The sequence below is a fragment of the Malaya genurostris genome, chromosome 1 (genome assembly GCF_030247185.1).
Source record: "Malaya genurostris strain Urasoe2022 chromosome 1, Malgen_1.1, whole genome shotgun sequence".
In the NCBI taxonomy this organism is placed as follows: Eukaryota; Metazoa; Arthropoda; class Insecta; order Diptera; family Culicidae; genus Malaya; species Malaya genurostris.
In genome coordinates this window covers 30,582,834-30,607,628 of record NC_080570.1, presented here as the reverse complement: position 1 = coordinate 30,607,628, position 24,795 = coordinate 30,582,834, and the positions used below count along the sequence as shown (strand labels likewise).

The window sequence follows — 24,795 nt, the reverse complement described above, 5'->3', positions numbered from 1 at the left end:
TTCGTCACGTATAATATTCAATTTGACATTTGGAACTATTTTACGTGATTTTTCAAGTGATTCGAATGTGAATTTTTATTTGTGTGTCAAGATAATGAGCACGCTTACTTATAGTTCTAAAGAATTGGATCAAAAGTCGCACTGTTTCGTAAAAACCATACCTACCCAAAATTGAGTACAACGGGTATTACGACATATTGGGTAAATATGCTTTTTGAAAAATTTGAGTAGATATTACTCGCTTTTGTTGACATTTGTAAATGAGTATAAAGTACCAAAGACATTGGAAATCTACAGGGTCCGCCATCTAACATTTATTTTTGAACTAGCGGTTATTTCGACATTGGTAACCTAAATGTCACTTCTGATTTGACAGAAACTTAGTTGTATCCTTCCGCTGAACGAAAATGGTTGTGTATACGCTTGAGGACCGCGTGAAAATAGTGCAGTTTTACTTTCAAAATCATGGTAATGTTGCGGAATGTGTGCAAAAAAATCATCTTCTCGGATGAGGCACACTTTCATCTCGGCGGGTATGTTAATAAGCAAAATTGTCGCATCTGGGGACGGAAAACCCGCACGTCATCATGGAGAAGCCGATCTCAGAGAGTGACGGTTTGGTGCGGATTTTTGTCTGGCGGCATCATTGGGCCTTTTTTCTTAGAAAATGAGGCAGGAGCCGCCGCCACGGTCAATGGCGAGCGGTACCGCGTCATCATTAGCGATTGGTTCTTCCCGTTACTTGAAGAGGTAGACTTGGACACCTTTTGATTCCAACAAGACGGCGCTCCGTGCCACACAGCCAACGCTACGATCGATCATCTGTGCACAGTCTTCGGAGATCGAATTATCAGTCGAAATTCGGATGTCGTTTGGCCGCTTCGGAGCTGTGATTTGACACCGTTAGACTATTATCTTTGAGCGGCTGTCAAAGATAAGTGTTATGTGGACAAGCCAGAGACAATTCAAGCCTTGAAGGATAACATTCGTGCATCCATAGCTGAAATAAAGCTGCATACAATCGAAAATGTATTAAAAAGCTGGACCGACCGTATGGCGTACTGCAAGGCCAGCCGAGGCAGCCATTTGAATGAAATTATATTCCACAATTACCCGGAAGGATTGTACTTTAATACGAAAAAAAAAATTTTGAATTCGGATGAACCGTTTGTTTTTTATGCATGTTTAAAACAAAGTTACATTACATTATTCATGCTTCACAGTGTATTTATATGTTTAAAAGTAAACAAGCATTTTAATGTATTTTTCTTACCAACTAGAGCCTGATACGGCTCGATATCTAAAACACATTTTTTTCCATACTGAATTTTGGTAAAATTTTTACTACTCATTCGGGTCGGGTACGGGTACAGGTAATTTTTAATCGGGTACGGGTCGGGTACGGGTAAAATTTTTTATTTTTTTTCGGGTACGGGTAATTTTTATTTATTATTGATCGGGTACGGGTCGGGTACGGGTGATTTTTTAAATTTTCAATCGGGTACGGGTCGGGTACGGGTAAATTTTTTTGCTGATCACTCGGGTACGGGTCGGGTTCGGGTATAAGAATTTCTATACCCGACCATCTCTAGTGTGAGTGTGTTTCGATCCGTCGCGACACATAACGGTACTTTTGCCTTCGATTCCCGTTTGATCTTGCCGCTGTTGGTAATCTACGCGTGGTTTTCCGTACGATTCGGTTCGATCTCGATTCGCGTTTTCCTGTTCGGATGCCATTTCCTCGATGGAAAATGGTCAAATCGTGTGAAAAAGTACGTATCGGTTCGACTGTAATCGTTGGGAGCATTCAACAAAGTGTTCGGTGGTTATTGAAAAGTGTTTTCAGAGTTTAAAAAATGTGGTGAGTGCAAAGAAAAAATGGCAGCGCTTAGCATAGAAGAAAATCAGAAATCATTCGCTTTTTGTTTAAATATTTCAATATGACCTAAATCAATGAAGAAAATTGAATAATGTTGAAGAAAATCAAGTGAAAGTGGTGTTCTGATCCAAAAAAGCAATATTATTTTTTCAAGAAATAAATGAAAATTTTATATGAATGATGGTTTCATATAAAGTTAGCAGTGTTGCCTATTTTATTGTTTTTGTGATAAGTGTGATGTTTTTAGATTCTACTTTTCAATGAGAAGAAAAGGTGGTGAGTACAAAATAGATTTAATGTCTTTTCGTCTTTCGGCAAATCGACGTGAACATTTCGGATGGCCCGAAAAACAAATTACAAATTCTCTCTGTTTACTATCTCTTTCGATTATGTCTTAGGTAATTGTGCAAACGTTCGTCAACGATGTAGTAACGATAGCAAAATGAAATTTTTTTCGTCAATTTTCCCAAATAGTTACAAAGCAAACGTGAAAATTGATGAGTTATAGACAGAAGAGAAAGTAAACAAAGAGTCATTGATTTTTCGACTTATTTGAAATATTCACTTCAATCTCAAAACTATTAGTCGCAACGGTTTCTCTGAAATAATATTGAAGGAAAATGTAAAAAAAAATTATCCGCACTAAACAATCAAGCAATCAAAACTCTAAACCAACCACAATTTAGCGATCGTTTTTCCGTCTGCTGCCATCAAATCGGTGATTTATTCGAATTGTCTGTCCGATCCTTTGTTGTTCACCCTTCCTTCGTTGTCTGTCAAATGAAATGCTATTCGTCCCGTTGGCAAATAATCACCTTCGTGCAAAGGACAATGACCGTTTTGGTTTTGCATTGGAACAGTGACATTCCGGTTGGAACAGGATCCATTTCTAAAATGTTCAGTGCATGATATTCTCGTAGTGCAAAATCAAACGACAACTTGATCAACGCATATCTTGTTATACAGCCAGTTCTCTATAAGATGCTGGTGTCTACTGTCGTGAAATGACATTCGAGCAATCTCAGTCACGAGATGGATCCTGCACTATGTAACAAGCGGAAATCTTCTCGATTCTCTGTGGTATTCAATCGACACTTTTGCAGGGAAACTGCGCTAAATGCAAATATTTTGTAGATCATTGCTTGTGGAGAATATCGAACCACTAATAAATTTATCACCAATGTGCCGCGTTACGTTGCAATCGTAAACTTCATGAAACAACATTTCATTTTTCATTAAAATCTTATTTTTCATTACAACTCAAAAATAATCATTATTTGTTCAAATGGTTCCAATTAGCAAAGTGATTCGAAATTCCCCATGATTTTTCAAAATGACAAAATCGAGTGTTTCTTCATAATCCTTATAATTTTGAAATAAATTTTGCACCTTCCAAAAGGGCAGCTTGATTCTATTTTAAGCTTTATTTTTCTGTCTGTCTAACTGTCAAACAGTTATAAAAATTTTCGGTAAGTGTCTTTTTATTATCCAAACGAAAAAAATATTAAAGAGTTCATCGAATGGATTGAGATACAGGTGCTAAAGTTTTTAAAACATTAGAACCACTAAAAGCTTTTTGTTTACTTATAGGCAGAAAATAATAAATCATTTGTCCACTTGCTGCCTACACAAATCGTTCGCGGGTAATATCTGGTGAACTCGACGGATTCGTGGAATTAAACCATAGCCACAAAAGGTTGGAATTTTCTTCATTCTTTTTTGCAAATTTGTGTTGTTTTTTGAAATCCAAAAATCCAGAATTTTAACCAAAGGAAAACAAAACAAACAAAAAATTACCGAACAATCAGTTAGATCCATTTGGTTTACAGTTTACGGTAGTTGTTTGACAGTTCAGCAATTACCGAACGATCGGTAATCAATATAATTACCGAACGTTCAGCTGTTGAAAATTCCGTAAAAAATTACAGAATTCTGCGAATTTTTCTTAGTGTGTAAGTTACACGGTTTTTTATGCTAATTTTCGAAGTTATGCGGTTTTCTTGATTTTTCATAGAAATGCATGAAACGTCGAAATTTGGTGTTATTCCGAATTTCTTTTTAATCAACAATGACATTTAAAAAATTGGCGAAAATTTTCAATTTTTTAACAGATTATACCAGATTTCGACGTTCTATGCAATTCTAAGACATCAGGCATAAAAAGGCGGGTGGGTAATGTCAGAGACATAACTGGATGTCGTGAATACGAAAACAACTGACATGTTTTTTAACACTTCCGAATATCAATTAGTTGATCAATTGTATGAATTATGCAAGCATTCCCCTTTTCCACATTTTTCGCAAAAACAAAGAAGGCTCGATCTTGATTACTGTGAATTTCACACAGCGAAAAGTGCATAAATCTAATCAAACTGTTCTAGATTTGCACTAAACTGAGGATTTTTACCTTCGATTTGCGAAGAAGAAATTTTAATAGTTCTTTAGAAAACCTTTAGAGCCATTAGAACGGCTGATTTTGTGTGATGCTCTCCACCGTTGTCCCTTTTCGTTGCTTTTTCACCAATGCAAACGACTGGCAGCTGTGACGTAATCGCTCTTGTCGGAAGCGGAACTAGCTTTGCAAACGACACACAATACATCTGCTCGCAGTGGCGATAGAATCCAAACTGATCCTATTCTTGTTAAGAGGTTTCTTTTTACGTGATTTCGTTTGTAGCTTTTTAACTAATGGGCGGTCCTAACGGATATAAAAATAGCATATAGAATTTTAATTTCGATTATTTCATTTCGGATTTGCATTTCATTGAAAGAAACTATCAGAATGCTGTTCGGGATTCATTCCTACCTCTCGGAAGGACCAAATTGTGGAACTCACTACGATATTAAGCACTGTTCGGAACATTTTTCTCGAACGATTTGTTGTACAGCAGCAGATATTTTATTCTTTTTCTCAGAACGCGTTCTGATTGGCTGGTGTTGACATGGGTCACACAACTGAAATTGTGATCATATTTCCGATGAAATGTAGCAAAAATTATGTTGATTCGTTAGATACAACAAGATATGTTCACGATCAAAAACTTATCACACTCTCAGAGAGTAAATTTTGAAAAGGCGCCTCATAGTAAAGTAAGTCGTATTCACGACAAAAAAATTTCGGAGTTCTCCCAAAGTCGATTTGTTCTCAAACAAATTTTTGTCGAAATGTTTCATAAAGATTTGTCAAAAAACGAAATTTATAAGTTTTGCGGGTTTTCAGGCGTATTTCCGAAGATACACAATTTTTTTACACGTTTTTTTCGTGCGGTACGTATCCCCCGTGTGTAAAATACCTCATTGTACTTCAATCATTAATCAATTCAAATTGTAATATCTCAACTAAGTGTGTTGAATTGCGGCAACAGTCTCTCATTTTCGAGAATTTATTTTGATGGCTCCAAACTGAACAGTATACAAATTTCTTCGCGAATGACAATTTATAATTTCGGATATACGTCGCTTCAGTACGAAAATCTACGGAATTGACGTCAGGAAAAATGGCTTTCCTGACTGGGAATTCTCCATTAATTTTCGACTGAAAAATGTTCACTGATTTTGTTTTGGTTCAGATATTATTCCTTACTAATTCTGTGCAGGTGAACGAAGCCTGTTGATTTTTTTTCAGTGTTTTTCTTTTTCTGCAAAGTGTCGCATGCGAGACATTGTACAGTGTCACGTATCACATCGTTGCAGCTTTTGTGTCGCATTGGAAGCCGACATAACGGTACCGTTGCTTTCGACTCCCGTTTGAACTTGCGTAATTTACGCGTGGTTTCCCGTACGATTTGGTTCGATTTCTATTCGCGTTTTTCTTTTCGAATCCTCGATGGAAAAAGGGTCAAATAGTGTGAAAAAGTTCGTATCGGTTCGACTGTAATCTGTTAGGAGCATTCAGCAAAGTGTTCGGTTATTGGAAAAAGTGTTTTCAGAGTCAGAGGATGTAAGGAAAAAATGGCAGCGATGAAACTAGAACAAAATCCGAAATTGTTCGTTTCGTGTTTTAGTATTTTAAAATGGCCTGAATCAATGAAGAATATATCCTCAAATAATTTCGAAGAAAATGAAGGGAAATTGGTGGTCTAGTCCATAAGAGCAATGGTATCCATTTAAGAAATAGGGTAAGGGCTCCCTATTTCATCTCATTTGTAAGGACGTCGCCTTCAAACCTCGATTTAGCCACTAAAATCACTGTAACTATTTCATATTACTGCTTCATTCGCCTTGCTCCACGTTGAAAATTGATTCACATTTCTTGAAAATTGAACTAATATTTATAAAACAGCTAAAAACACTAATGATGTTTTCACTACTCTGCTCCTAATTTCATCTCAATGGATTTTTATTCATCCTATCGTTGATCTTTTATTCATCCTATAAATTAGCAATGGCGACAGCAATCAAAACAAAATATTCCACTATTATACTCTCACCCGCATTCGCATGGCTGCCAGATGGCTGACTAAACGCTGCCAGCTGGAAAAATATGGCTTGCAGACATTCTGGTGACCGACTGCCTTACCGCTGCCAGATATACAACTCAAACGATAGAACCGTACCCACCAGGATTTTTCCACATTATTATTATTGGTAAAAAAATTTACTCTAATTAATGGGGCAATGACTTACGGAGATCTAAAGCCTATCTATCTTTTAACATCATTTTATTCGTGAAAACAGATAGAACAGATATAGACTTTCTATGCAAAGTAATACATATTTTCTATGAAAATACCTGGCATCTCTGTACACAGCCGATGAAACACACACACACTTCACAGCGTTATGTTGGCGTATAGCGGAACGAAACCAGTGCTACTAGATTTGCCACAATGGTTATTTCATTAGTATTTAACACGCTCTTTCTGGTAATATTCGAAGCCAAAACAGTTTTATTTAAATAATTATAATAATAATATAATTAAACTAATGTCACGGATACCAAAACCATACTTTTTGGTAATAATTTGAAGAAGAAAAACAATTTATTTTTTGTAACAATATGAGATAACTTGGCAACTTTGCGAAACCAAATGAGATGAAAACAAAGCGCAATCAAGTGAACTAAGTGAAAAACTTTCATCTCATATTTTTAAAGACTTTTATTGTTTGTCGGGTAATTCTTGAGGTTTTAAATCGTTAATTAAACAAGTGGCAAGTGAACATTACTAATTATGAAGTCATCCACCATTCAATGGTAGTGTAATTGTGCGAAAAAGTGATCATGTGTTGAGACGAATCGATTAGTAGATAATCAGAAACATGACGAACTGTAAATCTTGAGACGAAAATGTGTCCTAAATTGAAAAATGAGTTTATTTTAAATGAAAAAAACGATACACGAAGAACTTAAAACCATTTCTTTCAATAGGAAAGTGTGACAACAGCTTTCATAATCATTTTAAAACATTTCACAGTTTGGTTCTGGTAGGTTTTAAAATGTTATTCATGTTCAAAGTAATGAGGTGAAGGGATGAGATGGAAATAGGAGCTCAGATGAAATAGGGAGCCGTTGCCCTAGTGCAGTGAGGTTTGCGAATTAAAAGAAAGCATTTTTCAAATTCTGTTGCTGTATGTGTATTGAATTTGCAGTGTTGCCTATCTTCGTGTTTTTTCGTGCATGTGTTTATCGAAGGGAAGAATAGATGATGAGTAAAAAATAAATCCGCTTTCTGTTTGTCCATTATTTCGGTTATCAAAGGTTGTTCAAAGAATTTCTTTCGCAATATTTTTCCAACACGTTTGGTTTAATTTTTCCGTTTTTATTTTATTCATAAAAATAATGTTTTACATTATATTGTTTCTTCAATACATAGAAAACATATGCATATGTAATTTATGTATTATTCGTTTTTTTTCTTCATTCGTTATTATTGTTTGCCTTACGATTAAAATTAAATTAAATTTAATTTTCACTAAGTTCTGCTTCTTTCGCTCTCTCTTTTTTTTTTCCTTTAAATTAAATATTAATTTTTGACTTTTACTCGGTGTTTTGCAATATTCTTTAACTTGCTCTCTGTTGATTATTATTGTTTTCCTCTTCGTCAGTTAACCGTTCCTTCGCAATAAGTCACATCTCTAATGCAATGATAATGAATGGTTAGTATGCTATGAATTTATAAATAAAACAGATTGGAATACGGGAGGCGGTTTTCGGCGCTTTTGAAATAAGGGAAGTCTATCTATATTTCTTCGCCCTACAATCTACTAGTACTACGGCCCGGTTAGGTTGCTATTGTAAATACTAAACATGTGTTTTTTTTATTTTTTATTTCCTTCTCTTCTAGTTTGCTATTATTCTCTTATTGCATTTGCTTCGTAACTATTTAAGACAATGTCACTGCAGCACTAAGTTAAATTACAAAACAGAAAAAAAACACAGTAGAGGATGCTTTTCTTGTTTGCATTCGTAGGCTACTAAAAGTAAGGAATTAATGAATACAAAATAAATTATGATAAATGCTTAAAATTGAGCCCCAAGCTTGTCACTGGGCGGGCAGTCCGTTTTTTTTTGCTCTCCGGGATTGATTCGCACTAGCCGAAGCTCGGAGCTCAGGAGAAAAGGACAAAGGAGTATAAATTTCCACATTTAGAATAGATTACTTTTTTTTTTTTTTCATGTGAGAATGTGTTTTTTTTCGTTTTCGAGATAGAAAAATTAGCTAACCCTAAGTCGCACTCATTCGCCTATAAACTTGACTCGCACTCGTGCATCCCGTTTCCGCTTTGTTTAGAATACTATTTCGGTTTCTGGTTCACGCTAGCCCCGTGCACACACATGCTCGATTTTTCTCGCCGAAAGATCGCTTTTCATTAGTTCTATACTCCAGTCGTCCTATTCTCCGTATTTTGGGAATGTAAAACATAAAGATTAGTTCGATGTTTGATTGTTCGCTGCTAGACGAAGGGTACGTGTCGTTTTTTTTTACTTTTTTTTTCTCTGTCTCCCTCTCTCTTTCTCTCTAGTGTATGTATTGGAAATTGAGTGCAAAATTGTTTATTAGGAAATTATCTGAAGGCGCGCGGGTATGCGAGCAGCATTGAGTACTCTCGTCGGAGGGGAGTACTCATTCTCTCACATCCTTACTGGTCGTATTTTTAGCACAACAAACTACAAAACGGTTTTATCTGGTTGATGTGAGCGAAAAATATTGTAAAAATTAGACCATTAAATGGCAGTTCTGTTGCCTTGATTTTCTCCTCGGCCGCCTCGCCTCGCCTCGTCGTCGGGGCTGGCGAGAAAAGAGAAAACAGGCGATCCTAAACCTAGAATGAGTTCGTCGGGTGCCGCTTGAAGGCGGAGCTTCTGGAAGCTTCAACGACAATGTTTGATAATGTTTTGTTATGAATGGATGGATGGATGGATTGGTGGTGTTCTGCTGGTTTTGTATCTGTAAACTGGGAGTTGTTGTGAAAGTATATAGATCAGCCTTGTGTAGTATTTATGTGTGGGATCTGTACGGAATAGATACGGTAGATTCTCAGAAGTGCCTGCCAGCGTAACCACTGTCGTACAGCTTGCACATCGAATCCCCTCGGCCAGCGGCCATGGTTGGGCTGGGCATCACCGAGGAACCCATCGATGCATTCTCGAACTGACGCTGCTTCCTGCGGCGTTGCCACAGGTACGTCCAGATGGCGATAACCGCAAGCTGTCCAAGCAAGAATACGGCTCCAGCAACGATGAGACCTGTGGAAAAACGGGGTCTTGTTAGTTGTGAACTCCATCTTCATCATTTTCCGTAACTGCGTCACGGTCAAAACTTACCAAGTCCATTAACGCAAATGCCTTGAGCATCGGACGCAGCCACGAATACGGTTTCGCTACTTCCGATCTTCGGTTTAGCCTGTTGCTTCTCGAAGCCAAATTTGTCGGTGATTTGGATCGACTGTACGAGCAGCATGTCGTCCTGGGGAGCCTGGTGTGTGGTTTCCCGACGGGCCCGGTGTGATGAGCTGCTGAACTGCTCGGTGACGTTCAGGGACCGACGTTTACGTCCGTACGATACGATCGAGCGCAGTTCGCCGGCGGCAAAGTCATCCTGGTCGCACTGTACCGGTTCGCAGGTCGGCATACACGGGGTAACGAGAGCACGGAACTGAACCATCTCCGAGGACGGGAACTTGAAGGCATCGAAGTGTGACAGCAGAATCTTTCCGGATCCGGCACTCTTGTAGATCGGTCCCATGATGAAGTGATCGGTCGGGCAACCGCGGGCATCGATGAGGGTGATTTCGCTGCTGTCAACTCCGTCCATTGCGACCAGTTCGCGAACAAAGATCTCGTACGGGGATTGTGGGTCCAGAATTTCGAATCGCAGAGCCAGGGGATCACCGACTTCGGCAGTACGCATCATATCGGATCCATCGCGAGTGGTGATCTTCATGACCACGTTCGGTGAATCGACGACCACTTCCTCCGACAGAGCCGGTTCAATATCTCCGGCCACATCCAGATCGACATCGTTGGAAACGGTTTTGTTGGTAAGATCGTACTGACAGGTCACGGCCAGGCCCAAATCGGACGAGGTGACGATGGTGTCGTGATGTTGGATGACCACGTCATTGAGGTACCGTCCGAGTCCATTCTGACGAACGTTGCAGTCGATGTCCTGGTAGCCCATACGGAGTTCAAATTCCAGCGAATTCTTCACATCAACCGAGCACGAATTGGGAGCACCCTTGGCGTAAACCTTTCCGTCGAACAATTTCGAGGTGCGAATCTTGGCAATCATATCTCCGGCACGGCACTCGATCGAAACGTTGTAGCATGAGGACAGCTCATACGTGGCAGCTTCCGGTACGTCCAGGTAGGGATCCTGAATATCGGCAAGGGTAGCCCGGCTGTGATGGGACAAACGGCAAACCATATCGCCGGTATCGCCGTAGTCGTACGAATGGCAACGGTACGGAGAACTAAGGCACAGCTCACGGCACTCATCGACGCTGGCAACATCCTGATAGACGGAATCCACGGTCTTCAGAATCCGGCCGGACATACGCTTGAACTCGCACAGCTTCGTCGGTTCCTCGGCACAGTTGTTCTCCAGGTAGTCCGAACCGTCCGCCAATTGGAATGCACTGGATCCGGCCAGCGTGATACGGTCCATGTCGGACAGTTCGCAAGCCATAGTCGATTGGTAGAAGTTGGCCGAGCTGAGATGAAAAACGAAAAGAAAAAAAAACACAGAGAGAGAGACGCGGTTAATTAAAGTGCCATACTGTGACAGTGCGATGATGCTGGCTCGTGTCCGCCAGATCCTCGCTACTAGATAGCTAACAATGAATCATAAAAATTGCAACAAATTGCATTTCCGCGTTCGTTGGTTGGTTGGTCATCGCTCGTCGCTGGGTACATTTCTTTTGTCTTTTGCCAGAATCATCCGCAAGAGGTAGAAGAGGGGCGGTAGTATGAATGTATGGATATGCCGTTAGTTAGTTGGCTACCGGCCCTGGATCCCCCCCCCCCCCCGTACCGAAAGGCCAAAGGAATCACGTTTCGTTTGTGGCCGTGTGCGATTGGGCCCGGGAAAAAAGAACGCGAGAAACGAAACCAATAAAATGTCTCTCGTATGACACATAGAAGTTCAGGCAGATTATTCAAATCGTCGCCAGTTAATCTGGTTTTTCGGGACGGACGACATACTTTCCGAGCACTGAATTTGCATCATTCACGTGCACTTTTCTTTCTGCCTCCGGGGGCAGAAGTTTCCGTAGTCCGACTTTGGCCAGAGCGAACCTAATAATTATAATAATTGATAAATTTAGTGAGATAAGCAATAGTAGTAGAGGTAGTAGTAGTAGAAGCGCCCCTCCTGACTGGGCTTTTCGGTAGATGAGATGAGTAGAAAAAGTAAGCAAAAAAAAAAAACAACCGGGAATTGGTAGGCGGTGCCACTCTCTGGTTTTCTCTGGTGCGCCTTGAAGCGTGTGGAGACATGAGATTCTATGACGGCGATTAGAGGTCCTTCCCGGTCCGCTGGGTCCGATTTGAATTCGTCGATCTTTCCCTGTGTGTGCGCTCTCCGCCGAGTTTTGCCATAAATTTCCATTGCCGCAAGAAGTAGCGGAATGTGAATAAATTCTTCCGTGTGCAATAAAATGCTGCCAACCGCGGGGAAGGTCCGGTGAAATATTCAACCAATAGTCATAAGTCCGACATGTACGCCGCAGCTTTCAATGTGCAATTTACAACGAAAATAGTACCGGACAACTGTTTTCCAGCGATCAATGGTGAATATTTCCGTTATAAGTGCGAGATAGACAGCGACGGGGCCGGGGATCGAATCGGTTTCGGACGGAAACACAAAAACAAAAAAAAAACAAAAGCGAGATCTCTCCGACAAACCGCTCTGCCAGCTCAAACAGCTGGGAACGGTAGCAGCCGAGAAAGAAAAAGGGAAATTGGAGCAAGCTTGATTGAATTAGCACTTTTTTCTGTAGGGTTTTTTTTTGCTGTGTATGCACCGGAGATATTTTTATGGGGCATTCTTTCCGCCAAAGTGCAAGCGAGAGTGGCCAATTGGACACCCCGGAAAAGAAGGGGGTTTGTGGTTTGTGGACGTTTTTCCCCTCCCCCGTGACTGGCCCCCTTCTGTTTGTTAGTAGCTATTGTTATCGTTTCGAATTGTGTTATCTGGCTTGCGGGTTTTTTTTTTGAGAAACTGTGTTGTCTTTTCGCTTTCCTTCTCGCTATCTTTTAGGGGGGCATTGTGTGCAAAACTGTGTCACTGTTCCACGTATAATCAGCTCTAATTAGTTTGAAAAAAATGAGATTAAGTTTTGGGCCGGTTGAGTTATTAAAACAACAAAAGTTTCTAACTCAAAGTTCCAAAACCAGTGTTTCCGAATCCCAGTCACTGATGTGTCTAATCCGAACCGCTAAGCAGTTGAAAAAATAAGCCCTTTGACATCTTGAATGGATAACAACTCAGGGTGGCAAGTGACCGGGAAAATCGGGAAAACCGGGAAAACGTCGGGAATTTGGTTTTACCGGGAAAAAGTTGGGAGTGTTAGTGAAATTCCGGGAAAAGTTTACTAGTCCCAATCTTAGTAACGATTTTTTAGCATGATTTTCCTGATGCAACAAATGAAAAGATGAAGGCCATTTTGTGTTTGAACTAGAAGTTCAGTACAAGTTTTTGAACTAGGAGTTCAGTACAATAAGAGCTTTCTTAGTTCAATAACAGCACAATGAATGCTCATACTGAAAAATATGGATAATTTGGATGCTTCTGCTGGATTTCTATTAAATTTTTTTTTCATCAATACGTTTATTTCATAGGCAATATACATAAGTTTTTCTTCGCCGTGGCATCCACAATACATAGTAGTTTAAACCTAATACATTTCGAATATCATATTAGTATGTTGGTACTCATTAGTTAATCTAAACACTGTTTTTATCAAGCGAGTTGCTATTTTAAATTACATTAAATAAAATACATTTATTTTGTACATGATCTTATAACTATTTCAGGTTTGTTTGTATCAGTTCACCACTTATATTCAATATCCTATAGTTGGCTATTGGTTGAACTCATGGAAGAGAAAACAGTCTAACATAAAATAAAATTTAAATTGGAACTCCAATGGATTTAATGAAATGATAAAGAAGTTTCATGTATGGAAGGTCACGACAAGCAAGAATGTCGCGAACTGGGACATTGGATAGTCTACCTTGGGTACGCAAGGAATTTATTAGTTGAGATCTGACATCACGAAACTCCACGCATGTCCAAACAACATGGTCAATATCGCGGTAACCTTCGCCGCAAGCACAATGATTAGTCTCGGAGAGCCCAATTCGAGGGAGATGTGCGTCTAACGTGTAGTGATTGGACATGAGTCTGGACATCACACGAATGAAATCTCTACTCACATCCAGTCCCCTGAACCATGCCTTTGTCGATATTTTAGGAATAATTGAGTGCATCCACCGACCCAGATCATCTTTATCCCAAGAAGCTTGCCAGCTGGCAAGTGTTCTTTGGCAAGACGCGCTATAGAATTCGTTGAAAGCAATCGGTCTTTCATAAATCTCACCCTCAATAGCACCACGTTTGGCTAAACTATCGGCTCTTTCATTGCCTGAAATGGAGCAATGAGCCGGAACCCAAACTATTGTGATTTAATAATTATTATTCAATATGACGTTCAGGCACTGTTTTATTTTGCCCAAGAAAAAAGGTTCATTTTGGCAAGCAGCGTTTGAGCGAATAGCTTCAATTGCAATTGCACTGACTATCTGTGAAAAGAAAATAATGGTTTGGAGATAATGTGACGATTACACTCAAACTGCTGCTAACTCTGCAATATACACAGATGCAGGTTCTTGAAGCTTAAATGAGACCGAAACATTATTGTTGAATATACCAAACCCAGTAGCCTCTTCAATTCGTGATCCGTCCGTGTAAAATATTTTCTCAGAGTCAATATGCCTGAACTTACTTGTAAATATTTTTGGGATTTCCATCGAGCGTAGGTGTTCCGGGATTCCACGCACTTCGCGCTGCATAGATGTGTCGAAAAATTAAGTTGAGTCAGGGACATTTAGGAGGCTGACACGGGTAGGAATATATCTTGAAGGGTTGATTTCCTGTGACATATGGTTAAAATATACTGTCATGAATCTTGTTTGAGATTGAAGCTCAACTAGCCTTTCGAAGTTATTAATAACCAGGGGATTCAGTACCGATTTCTATTAAATCTCGACCAATATTATAAAAGATTCCAGTTTCAGTCGTTATTCTATGCAAACTGTAAGATAGAAGGATTGCCTATAGGACCGTAATAATCGAAGGAAAGAGGAACTGTCATTTGCACTTAGGAACTTTTCTAGTGTTTTTTTTCGAATTTCAGAATAAGTATGCATAATGGGTAAAACAAACACCAGGATAATTTTTTTTAAGAATTCTTAGGAGCCGTGTTTTTAGTTGCCGCCAGCCAATGATTTTCCTAATTTCACCAAAATTTGTCTCAGTAATGTCAAATTGTGACAATACTTGTTTAATAATCTTGGTATTGATTTCAATAGGATTCACAAAATCGACAAAGCTGTCGACTTTCATTTTATCTACCGTTAGCAAGAAGTATTTGATTACCTTTTTGACAGCTGAAACTGGTTTTTAAGGTGAATTGTAGCGGAATGCGAAAATCGCGTTTTTGATCAATTATTCAAAAACTAGACCGATTTTCGAAAAACCAAAAACACTTAAGTTTTCGAAATCAAATTTATCATAACTAAGTATTCTTAGTTAGCGCTGCACTGGATGATTTCTAGGATTTAGGAGGAGGAGATTCTACCGCAGGGATGGATGGATGGAGTCGTATGTCCCGTCTACAAATAGGGCGATAAGCTAGACTGTTGCAATTACCGCGCAATCACATTGCTGAACGCCGCCTACAACTCTCGATCCCCGTCCCTGGCCACCATCTTCATTGGAACTAACAAGATCTTTTTTGTCACTAACTTTTTCGTTCCCCCTCCCCTGTCTCTTCACCATATCGATGGCAACTAATTATATCTCTGTCGTTTTCAGACATTTTGTTCCCACAACATCCCCTTTTTACCCCGTTTCCACAATATTTACTTTCTTTTTCATTCTCTTCCGTAACATCACCATCACCGCCCACGGAAGACCGCTCCAGTCGAAAACCCAGCATGCGGGCCAACCGCCGGGCTTTCGTAGCCTGGGGATGTTTCCCGCGGACCCACACGGACCGAAGGATGCGGCCAGCGCTTAATATTTACCAACGCCATCTGGAAGACTCGTGCAATATTGAATACATCGACCACTGCCGATCGCCAGCTGAACGCTGGATTTTCGAGAAGCTAAGATCACATATTCTAATGATACTATTCTAGTTTTGAGTTATTCGTAATTAAGATTAGAAAATAACCTTGGCATCTTAGAGCTTAAGCAATGTGCCTAAAAATATATTGTAATATTGAATAAAAAAAAGGTACTCTCCCAAATCCTTTGCCGTCGTCTATCACCAATAGCTAAGAAATTCGTAGGGCCGTACCAAGCGGGATTTACTGGAGCCCGCGCCACTGCGGATCACATATTCGCGATAATACAAGTACTCCAGAAGTGTCGTGAATACAACGTACCCACGCATCACCTGTTCATTGACTTCAAAGCGGCATACGACACAGCCGATCGAGAACAGCTATGGCAGATAATGCACGAATACGGTTTCCCGGATAAACTGACACGATTGGTCAAAGCAGCAATGGATAGAGTGATGTGCTACGTCCGAGTATCTGGGACGCTCTCGAGTCCCTTCGAATCTCGGAGAGAGCTACGGCAAGGTGATGGACTCTCTTGTATCTTGTTCAATATTGCCCTGGAAGGTGTGAATCGAAGAGCGAGGATCGACACGAGTGGCACGATCTTCCGAAAGTCCGTACAACTTTTTGGCTTCGCTGACGATATTGATATTGTGACACGTAACACGTAAGAAGATGACGGAAACCTACATCGGACTGAAAGCTGAAGCTAGGCGTATCGGACTGGCCATAAATGCGTCGAAAACAAAATACATGAGAGGAAGAGGCTCTAGAGAAGAAACACTACGTCTCCCACCACGAATATTGATAGACGGTGACGATATCGAGGTGGTTGACGAGTTCGTGTATTTGGGCTCACTGGTGACCGCCGATAATGACACCAGCAGAAAAATGCATAGACTTATTTTGGCAGGGAATCGTGCGTACTTTGGACTCAGAAAAACCCTCCGATCGAGAAAAGTACGTAACCGCACGAAATTGATCATCTACAAAACGCTCATTAGACCGGTTGTTCTCTATGGCCACGAGACCTGGACAATGTTGGCAGAGGACCAACGCGCCCTCAGTGTTTTCGAAAGAAAGGTACTGAGGGCCATCTATGGCGGAGCGCAGATGGAAGACGGAACGTGGAGACGGCGTATGAATCACGAATTGCAACAGCTGCTAGGAGAACCACCCTTCGTACGGACAGCTAAAATCGGACGTCTACGATGGGCTGGGCATGTCATAAGGATGTCGGACGACAGCCCAGTGAAAATGGTTCTTGAATCTAATCCGACTGGTACAAGAAGAAGAGGAGCGCAGCGAGCAAGGTGGATCGATCAAGTGGAGGGTGATCTCAGAAGCATCCGTGCCTTGAGTGGCTGGCGACGAGCAGCCATGGACCGCGTTATGTGGAGACGTATGCTTGATACAGCAAAGGACACCCCAGGCCTATAGCTGTTAGGTAAGGTAAGTAAGTATTCTTAGAATTTTGAAATTTTGCTTTGCCGAGCCGTAATTGGTTTTTGAAATGTATAAACGGTTACTGTTCCGCTCCACGGGGATGATTTCAGAACTGAAAAGTAGTGTTTGTAGCAGAATAGCTTGGCGAACAGCTAAGAATTCATTATTCAATTGCATCACGACATTCAAGAAGCATTGAACAAAGCAAGCGACATGAAAAGCCAACGGATCCGAAACATTTCGGTCTCGGAGCGTTCAAAAGTGCTGTCTCACGCAAGAAACTCGTACACCAAACCGAGTTTTCGAGATCGATACCAAATAAGTGCCAGTGGCCAAAGTTCGACGTTACTAGAATCTGGTTTGTCGACTGACTGTGAAGTCAGTCAGAATGAGAAATGTAAACTTTCACCTAAAAAAATGTTAAATGTTTGGCAGGCAATCTGTGGATGCGGTCAATGCCTCATCACCAAGGTTCCTTTAAACGGAAGATACTAGTTATACAATTCTCTCACTTCTACGTGTTGCATAAAATTTTGGTCTGTTATTTTGGAGTTCTAGGTATCCTGAACCATTTTTTAAGTTTCTCTTTCGTTCAAATTAGGCGTTAAATATGACATTCCGAACTATTGTGCAGCATGCTTTTTATTCTATGAATTTCAACGTTATATGAAAAGCTCGACGGATCAATCGGAAGAAGTTGAAAATTAACAGTTTCGAATAGTTGAAATGCACACAAATAGTTACTTTCAACAGGGTCTTAAAACTTATGTTGAAGGTATTTACGCCCGTGAGACGTAATTTTCCCAGTTTCCTACGAAAATAACTTTCCGCCATGGTTCATAAATTCACCAACGGTTTGTCGAATTTGCATGGTTACTTGATTTTGGGGGGCACTGTAAATCCTAGTCAAAGTTTTTTTTTCCAGAGCTTCGGCACTTTCTATTCCCAATGGTCGAATTTGGTTGCTCTACCCGGCGTGTTTTTTTTGTTGCTGCCCGCTCTGAACCTAAACTGGCATAGGTCAACCGCTGTCGGGCGGACCCGGTGTCGTTATTGACGTTGTCCCGGTCGCTTGCTGTGACCACATTGCAAATGTTTCGAACCGACTCCCGAACCTTTACAGCGGGAATTTTCCTTCGGATCGTTTCGCATGGGTCATTAAATTCACACGATTTCGCTTTTTCACGTCGTGTCGTTACTCTCCACGAACCGTAAACCGGTTGGACGGACGGACGGACGGTAGACGCTGGGAGAGCCTATGATTCCATCAAGGTTATCGCACGGTTTTCATATTTTAGAGCATTTTCCCTGCGCTCTGGGGGCCGTTGTCGATGATGACGACGACGACGGCTGGAAAGCGAAACTGTTAATTGCCTTGGTAGACTTTTCCCAGCCAGGGTACCAGATGTAGAAAACTGACCGGATGGAATGTTTGGTGGAGTGCTTTTTTATATTCGTAGTGTGACGCATGGAGGAACTTTATGCGTTCGTTGATTGGCGGTCGGATCCGGTTTTGATTGAGTAAACAAACACTGAGAACAGAAGTTAGATCAACTCGTTGGTAGCCGGATCGTTACACCAAAATTAAGAATTTGAATAGTCATCAGGTCTTCGGAGCAGTAAACAACGTTCCTTCATGTTCCTTAATTAGTCCACATCCCATTATCACTACCGGAGTCATAAAATAAAAAAAAACCGGGCCCAAGGGCATTGCAAATTTAGTGTTCGAAAAATGCTCAGAAAGTCTTCAGGTGTGCCTCAAGGCAATCATCTGGTATCGTTTGTATTTTCACCTTATTTGAACTTCACATAATCTTCCTTGAATTGATCCGTTGTCGCTGCCTTCATTTCTGATTGTCCAGATCCGTTACAGAAATTGAATTTTGACATCCATCATCGCAGTCTACGATACCAGCTCTTTCTGCGAAATTGTGTTAAAAACTGTTCCTAGTCAAGCTCATCAATCTCCGTTTACCAGACGTATCGAAAACAAAGATGAAACAAACTACAAAAATAAACACGGAACTCACTTCTAATTGGCTGAATTTGAAAATTATCGTTCAACTTTCTCATAGTAGCTTATTTCGAAGTTTCTTTGAAATCATTGATCAACTTTGGTAGGGTTATGGCGAGTATTTTCGGTTCGGCAGACTTCATCTCATAGAAGACGTAAACGTCAAATCGTAGATTTTTTTTTCAATACCTTTAAATTTTTTCGGAAATGTCTGAACCGATTTCGAAAATTTTAGACGCTTTTGAATGCTACCATTAGATTATTTGATGACGATCCCAAAACTCTTGGTGAGCCCTTTTGGTTCTGAAGATATAATCGTAGAAGTGACGTAACCGACAAGTCGCACGTTTTTCTATCCGCAAGCGCAAGGGAATAATAATTGCTGATACTTTCTGTTCTGCGAATTTTTCAAGTAACGTAAGCGTTGAAATACGCATTTGTTAATTATTCGAATCAAAATAAATAACTCAATATTTACAAGGTATTTAAAACGATACTCGTGCATTTTGATTCATTTATACATGCAGTTTTTCCGTTCTGTGTAAATATAGAATTCTAAGACATTTGGCATCAACATTTTTTTTCGAGTTCGGAAATTTCTGTCCCAGAGAGTCGATTTTTTTCAAAACAATTTTTTTTGGGATGACATTAAATCTCGGCGTTTTATGCTATTCTAAAACATTTGGCAACTGTAACCGCCGGGCGGCGGCACCCCTTACCCAAAACCGATTTAGCTCAAATTTAGTATGTTTAGCATAATTTAGCCACCAAATAAACATTAAATTTAACAAATGAAATGAACTTGCGTTTTTGTTACTTCTGCATATGTAAGTCAAGCTAAACAGCATGAATCGCCAGCATTAAAACATGTAGTAGGATTATTATTGTTATTATTACTATTATTATTATTATTATTATTATTATTATTATTACTATTATTATTGACATAACTACACCCCCAGCACGGTGTTACTGCACTACGGGCTATGAAAATTGCTTTTCTTTTTAAAATAAACTCCAATTTATTGACATTCTTTTAATTTTTTATATCATTTATTTTACCACGGCCTCACATTCTTTTCTCCTTGCGATCGCACCTAAATATCAAAAAAATTTATTAACCGCAGCATCGTCTTTTACCAATATCACACACTAGTAGCAGACATCCGTAACCGTTTCGTTTTCTTTATAGCGCGTACGAAATAGAACAAAGCACGCATCGTTAGTCTCTTTTTACGCGGAGGATACGTACCGCATAAAAAACCGCGCTGAAATAAAATGCATAACTTCGGAAACTTGTGTAGAAAAATCGCGTAACTTCAGAAATCCGCATAGAAAAAACCGCTCTGGTTTCAAATATTTTTTTCAAATCAAATCAAATTTCCGAAATCGAAATTTTTGTTGATGCTAAATGTCTCAGAGATGTAACATTTAGATATTAATATCTACTATTGTATTATTATTATTACGATTATTATTACTATTATTATTGACATCACTACACCCCCGGCACAGTGTTACTGCACTACCGGCTGTGAAAATTGCATTTTTTTTTTTCAAAAAAACTCCAATTTATTGTCATTCTTTTAATTTTTTATATCATTTATTTTACCCCGGTTTCACATTCTTTTATCCTTACGGTCGCACTTATTAAATAGCAAAAATTTTTATTATTAACCGCAGCACCGTCTTTTACCAAGATCACACACTAGTAGCAGACATCCGTAATCGTTTCGTTTTCTTTACAGCGTGTACGAAATAGAACAAAGCACACATGGATCGTTTTGTGTTTTCTTCTTCCACGTTACACGGTATTGTATCGTCATTCTATATGCCAGTTCGACACTCATCGCCCTGTAACATCGCGGATCCGGAAGTTTGTATCTGGATGAAATTTTACGGTAGCTTTCAAGCATCGCAGAGAAATCGAAGTGAATTCTATCACCACTTTCGGTGCTTCCGGAAATCTAAAAGGGGGGGACTAGTTTCACCGAATTAAGTTTGTATGCCCACCAACTAACGAGTTCTCATTTAGGGGTTAGCCAAATTTTGTGCCAGGGCACATAACCGTTTTTATTATTTTTACGTTTCGTCTTTGGCTCATCTCTGTTCAAATTGAAACCGAGTTTAGCACCAAGTAGTTTAATTTGAACTGCTCTGCACTGATGAGTCAAAGACGAAACGTAAAAATAATAACAAGTTCTGCAAACTAGAAGAATTGATCAGACAGTTTTATGAGATTTGTACTTATTTTTGTTCACCGTTCGTGAAAAAAAAACGATTGAAATTGGTAATTTTCCACTTATCACGCTTTAATTCCGGAGCCGGAAGTCAGATCCACATGAAATGTTGTACAAATTTTGAGGGGAAACTATAAGACCTTTCATTTGAATTTTAGTTTGCGAAAATCGGTTGAGCTGTTTCAGAGATAATTGAGTGCAAACTTTTTCTCAAATTTTCACATATTTCCATATAACTCCGGAACCGGAAGTCGGATCGGGATGAAATTCAATAGCAGGCTATGGGACCATGAGGCCTTTCGTTTGAATCTTAGTTTGTGAAAATAGGTTCAGTCATCTGTGTGAAAAGTGAGTGCATATTTTTGTTACATACCTACATACATACGCACACACGGACGGACGGACGGACACATACAGACATTTGCTCGGTTCGTTGAGCTGAATCCAATGGTATAAAAAAAACGGTTAAAAAGTCGATTTTCACAGTGATTGCATAGCCCTTCTCTATGAGAATTATATTTGGATGTTTGTAATCGAAAGTCTTGGGCATTTTACATTCCTTTCGTGGAATTTGGCCTTTCTGTTTGAACAGACTTCGAAGCCGATTCTTAGCGTACAGAATCATTGCATGGCTAGTACTATGGATTCTACTGACACTAAGAATCCTTCCAGGTCGGTGCTCGAACATACGACAGATGGCTTGTAAAAGCTATTGATACAAAAAATGAGGAGGTTTTATGCCTGTTGGAGAAAGACAGTTAAAGAATCTCAGCATCCAGTGGATTGTTCTCTGCTCCAAAATTAATATTAAAAGAAAAAATTCTTCGAAGCTGACCACAGACCGCCGGAGGCGATTATCGTTGCGCCAGCAATATTTTCTTTTCACCAGACTCACCTCCGCGTGAGCCTCGAGGGCTCACGCAATTTATTGCCTCTCGGACAATGAAAGTTAGATAATCCTATTCGCATTAATAAAGCACCGAATGGGGGTTTGGCCACCCACAACGCGCTTCATCATTGCAACCAAGGTCGCGAACTTTTACTATTGATTCTGTTCGGAAAACTAAACATACAACATCATACTACACCCGCGACCACGGCAATGAGCGGTAAAACAAATGAGATTAATGCATCATTCTCGATCCAGGGAAAGTGGCTGAAGAAGGGGTGGGTCGGGGGCTAAGGTTTTTGCGCGAACTTTCCGGCCTGGCTTAGCCTAGTACACTGGACTGCTACGTGAGACTAGGTATTATCTGCAATTTATTATTATTAGCGCATTGAATTGAGTGCAATCTCGGTGCACCATCTCTCGCCCGCCACGGCAAAGGTTCTCCCCCGTGGACAGACCCCGGTAAGATTGTATATGTATTAATTAATATTTTCTGTATACAATAGTGAAGGCAAATGGTGGAGAGCTTGTCGTGCACTGGTCGAGACCAAGAGAGTTCTGCAGAGCATTTCACGCAGATAGAAAATACTATAGAATTAGTGTGTATTTATTAATTGTTTAGAAATTAATTAACCTATCTATCTACCTTTCGGCTTCAGGTTCTCATCGCACTCACGTTTGCCGGTGCTTACTGATAATATGTTAAGATGGGTCCGTTCTGATGTTCTCACCCGTTGGGGCCCGTTGTGCCGTAAAAAGTACCGTTTGGTGTGTGTGTGTGCCTTGTGAAAATGGACGCATTTTCCGCTAATTGTACCCTCGGAACGGTGGTGGTCACTAATTGATGATGGAGAAAAAACAGACCTCACGGGACCTCACACTGGAGCTAAGTTACAGATAGGTGATTGGTGGTTCCGGCCCCCGGATGAGCGAGAACTCGAGATGATCCGATGTCGATTGAAGTCAATACCGACGATAGTTTCCCTAATGAGGTCATCCTTCTTCCACCACAAACCCACACAAACAGACATAAAAAAAACACAAGGTTACCCGTCAACTTGGTTCTTCGCTTGGTAACATGTGAAGTAACCTAACCTTTCACCTGTGTAGCAACTGCCTAGAACAAGGGACTAAATAATTGAACGATCCGGTAACGAGTTTGGCTGGGTGATCGGCCGGTCGGCGGTCTAGTCGTGCTTTTGAGGGCAGCAACTTACAACATCTCTCGCGAATCTGGCAAGCATGGGAATCATTTAATCTGAAGTGGTGGTGTATCCTGTACGCCCACCTTGCGCCCCACAACTTTTTCTTTCGCGGAGGGATTGAACTGTTCGAAGATTCCCGGGCGAAGATTAGAGAGTAGAAGAAGAAGAAGAGTGCTTGATGCCTCGGAAAGGTCGGGTCACTGCATGTTTAGCCCCGCGTCTTGTTCTCGCAAGCTGATGAGGGTTGACGAGGCATGCTTGCTGGTTGTAGTCGTCTGCAGCACGATAGCCATCATGATCAGAGCGCTCACGGGAAAGATATTCCTCCAATTACTCCCCAGTTTCTCGGCCGGCCGGCCGGTCCTGCCTTGGATGCTGTTTGAAGGAGCTGAGTTTAAGGTGGGGGGAGGGGAGCGCTAGGTGACGACTGTTGCAGTCAAAGTGTGTTTTTTTTTGTTTCTCACTGCAATGTTCTTGTCTATTAACGCGAAATGGATCACATTGCTTTCCCTTCTTCTTGAGATCTACGACGTTATCGATGCGATGCGCTTTGGCCTTTCTCTCTCTCTGGCTTTGATGAGCCATCGTCGATGTTACCAAAGAATTCATAACAACCTGTTAATTATGTTCTGTCTTTGCTGATTGTGTTTTCCGGTAGAATGTTCACAGGTTTTCCATCGTAGAATGTCGTGGCACAGTGCAAGGTGTGGTGTGTTTTCTAACATCGCAGCATCTATCGCGCGGGATTCCAGCGTTGCTCCTCTCTATCATTATTGTTAGCAAAAGTTTCCCGAACCACGGGCAGACAGGCAGGCAGGCAGGCAGGCAGAAGGGCGACATCAAGGCAATTGTTAGTCTAACAACAATAACTAGCCTACAACAGGCCATTAAGCGGAATGTATACGTACATATTTTATTTTCCAACCAACAACGATGATAAGAATCTGTGGTTCACTCGCCGCGGCATTAGAGTGGCTGTGGTTCCTGGTTTCTGGCAGACCAAACTGCCCGGTAAACTGACCGCCGCCGCGGTGCCTAATGCACAGAACAAATTCAGAACGAGTGCAGCTTGCCTGCCTGTCCGGTGAGCCTGTTATTATCGATTTTCTTCGATTTAATAAACCACACCGCCCAACCGGGTCCCAATCATCAGGGATAACCATGTGTCTTGTTGTTGTTGTTGTTTCGACACGGTGGACGGTTCTAACGACCAGCTCTCGGGCTTGTCAGATTTGTTTGATCTTATTATTGTTCGGGGAAGTGCGCACAGAGCTCTTAACGATGACCAACTACAGTCGATCTGATAGCGGCCGGATGTTGTTTGCTGACA

The 24,795-nt window shown here is 40.6% G+C and overlaps 2 protein-coding genes across 7 annotated transcripts in view; one reads left to right on the top strand and one right to left on the bottom strand.

Annotated features, from left to right (window-relative positions):
• The window catches only part of LOC131435895 (autophagy-related protein 16-1), a 347,031-nt gene that overhangs the window by 10,562 nt on the left and 311,674 nt on the right, over positions 1-24,795 (top strand). The gene's annotated exons all lie outside the window — the stretch shown is intronic.
• LOC131435864 (uncharacterized) overlaps positions 7,664-24,795 on the bottom strand; it is a 388,758-nt gene continuing 371,626 nt past the window's right edge. For all 6 annotated transcript variants that reach the window (XM_058604130.1, XM_058604153.1, XM_058604121.1 and 3 more), the window contains 2 exons: positions 9,645-11,032; positions 7,664-9,566 (listed from right to left, as the gene is read on the bottom strand). In XM_058604130.1, coding sequence (XP_058460113.1) covers positions 9,358-9,566; positions 9,645-11,032 — 1,597 coding nt within the window. In that variant the 3' untranslated portion in view covers positions 7,664-9,357. The remainder of the gene's footprint in view (positions 9,567-9,644; positions 11,033-24,795) is intronic.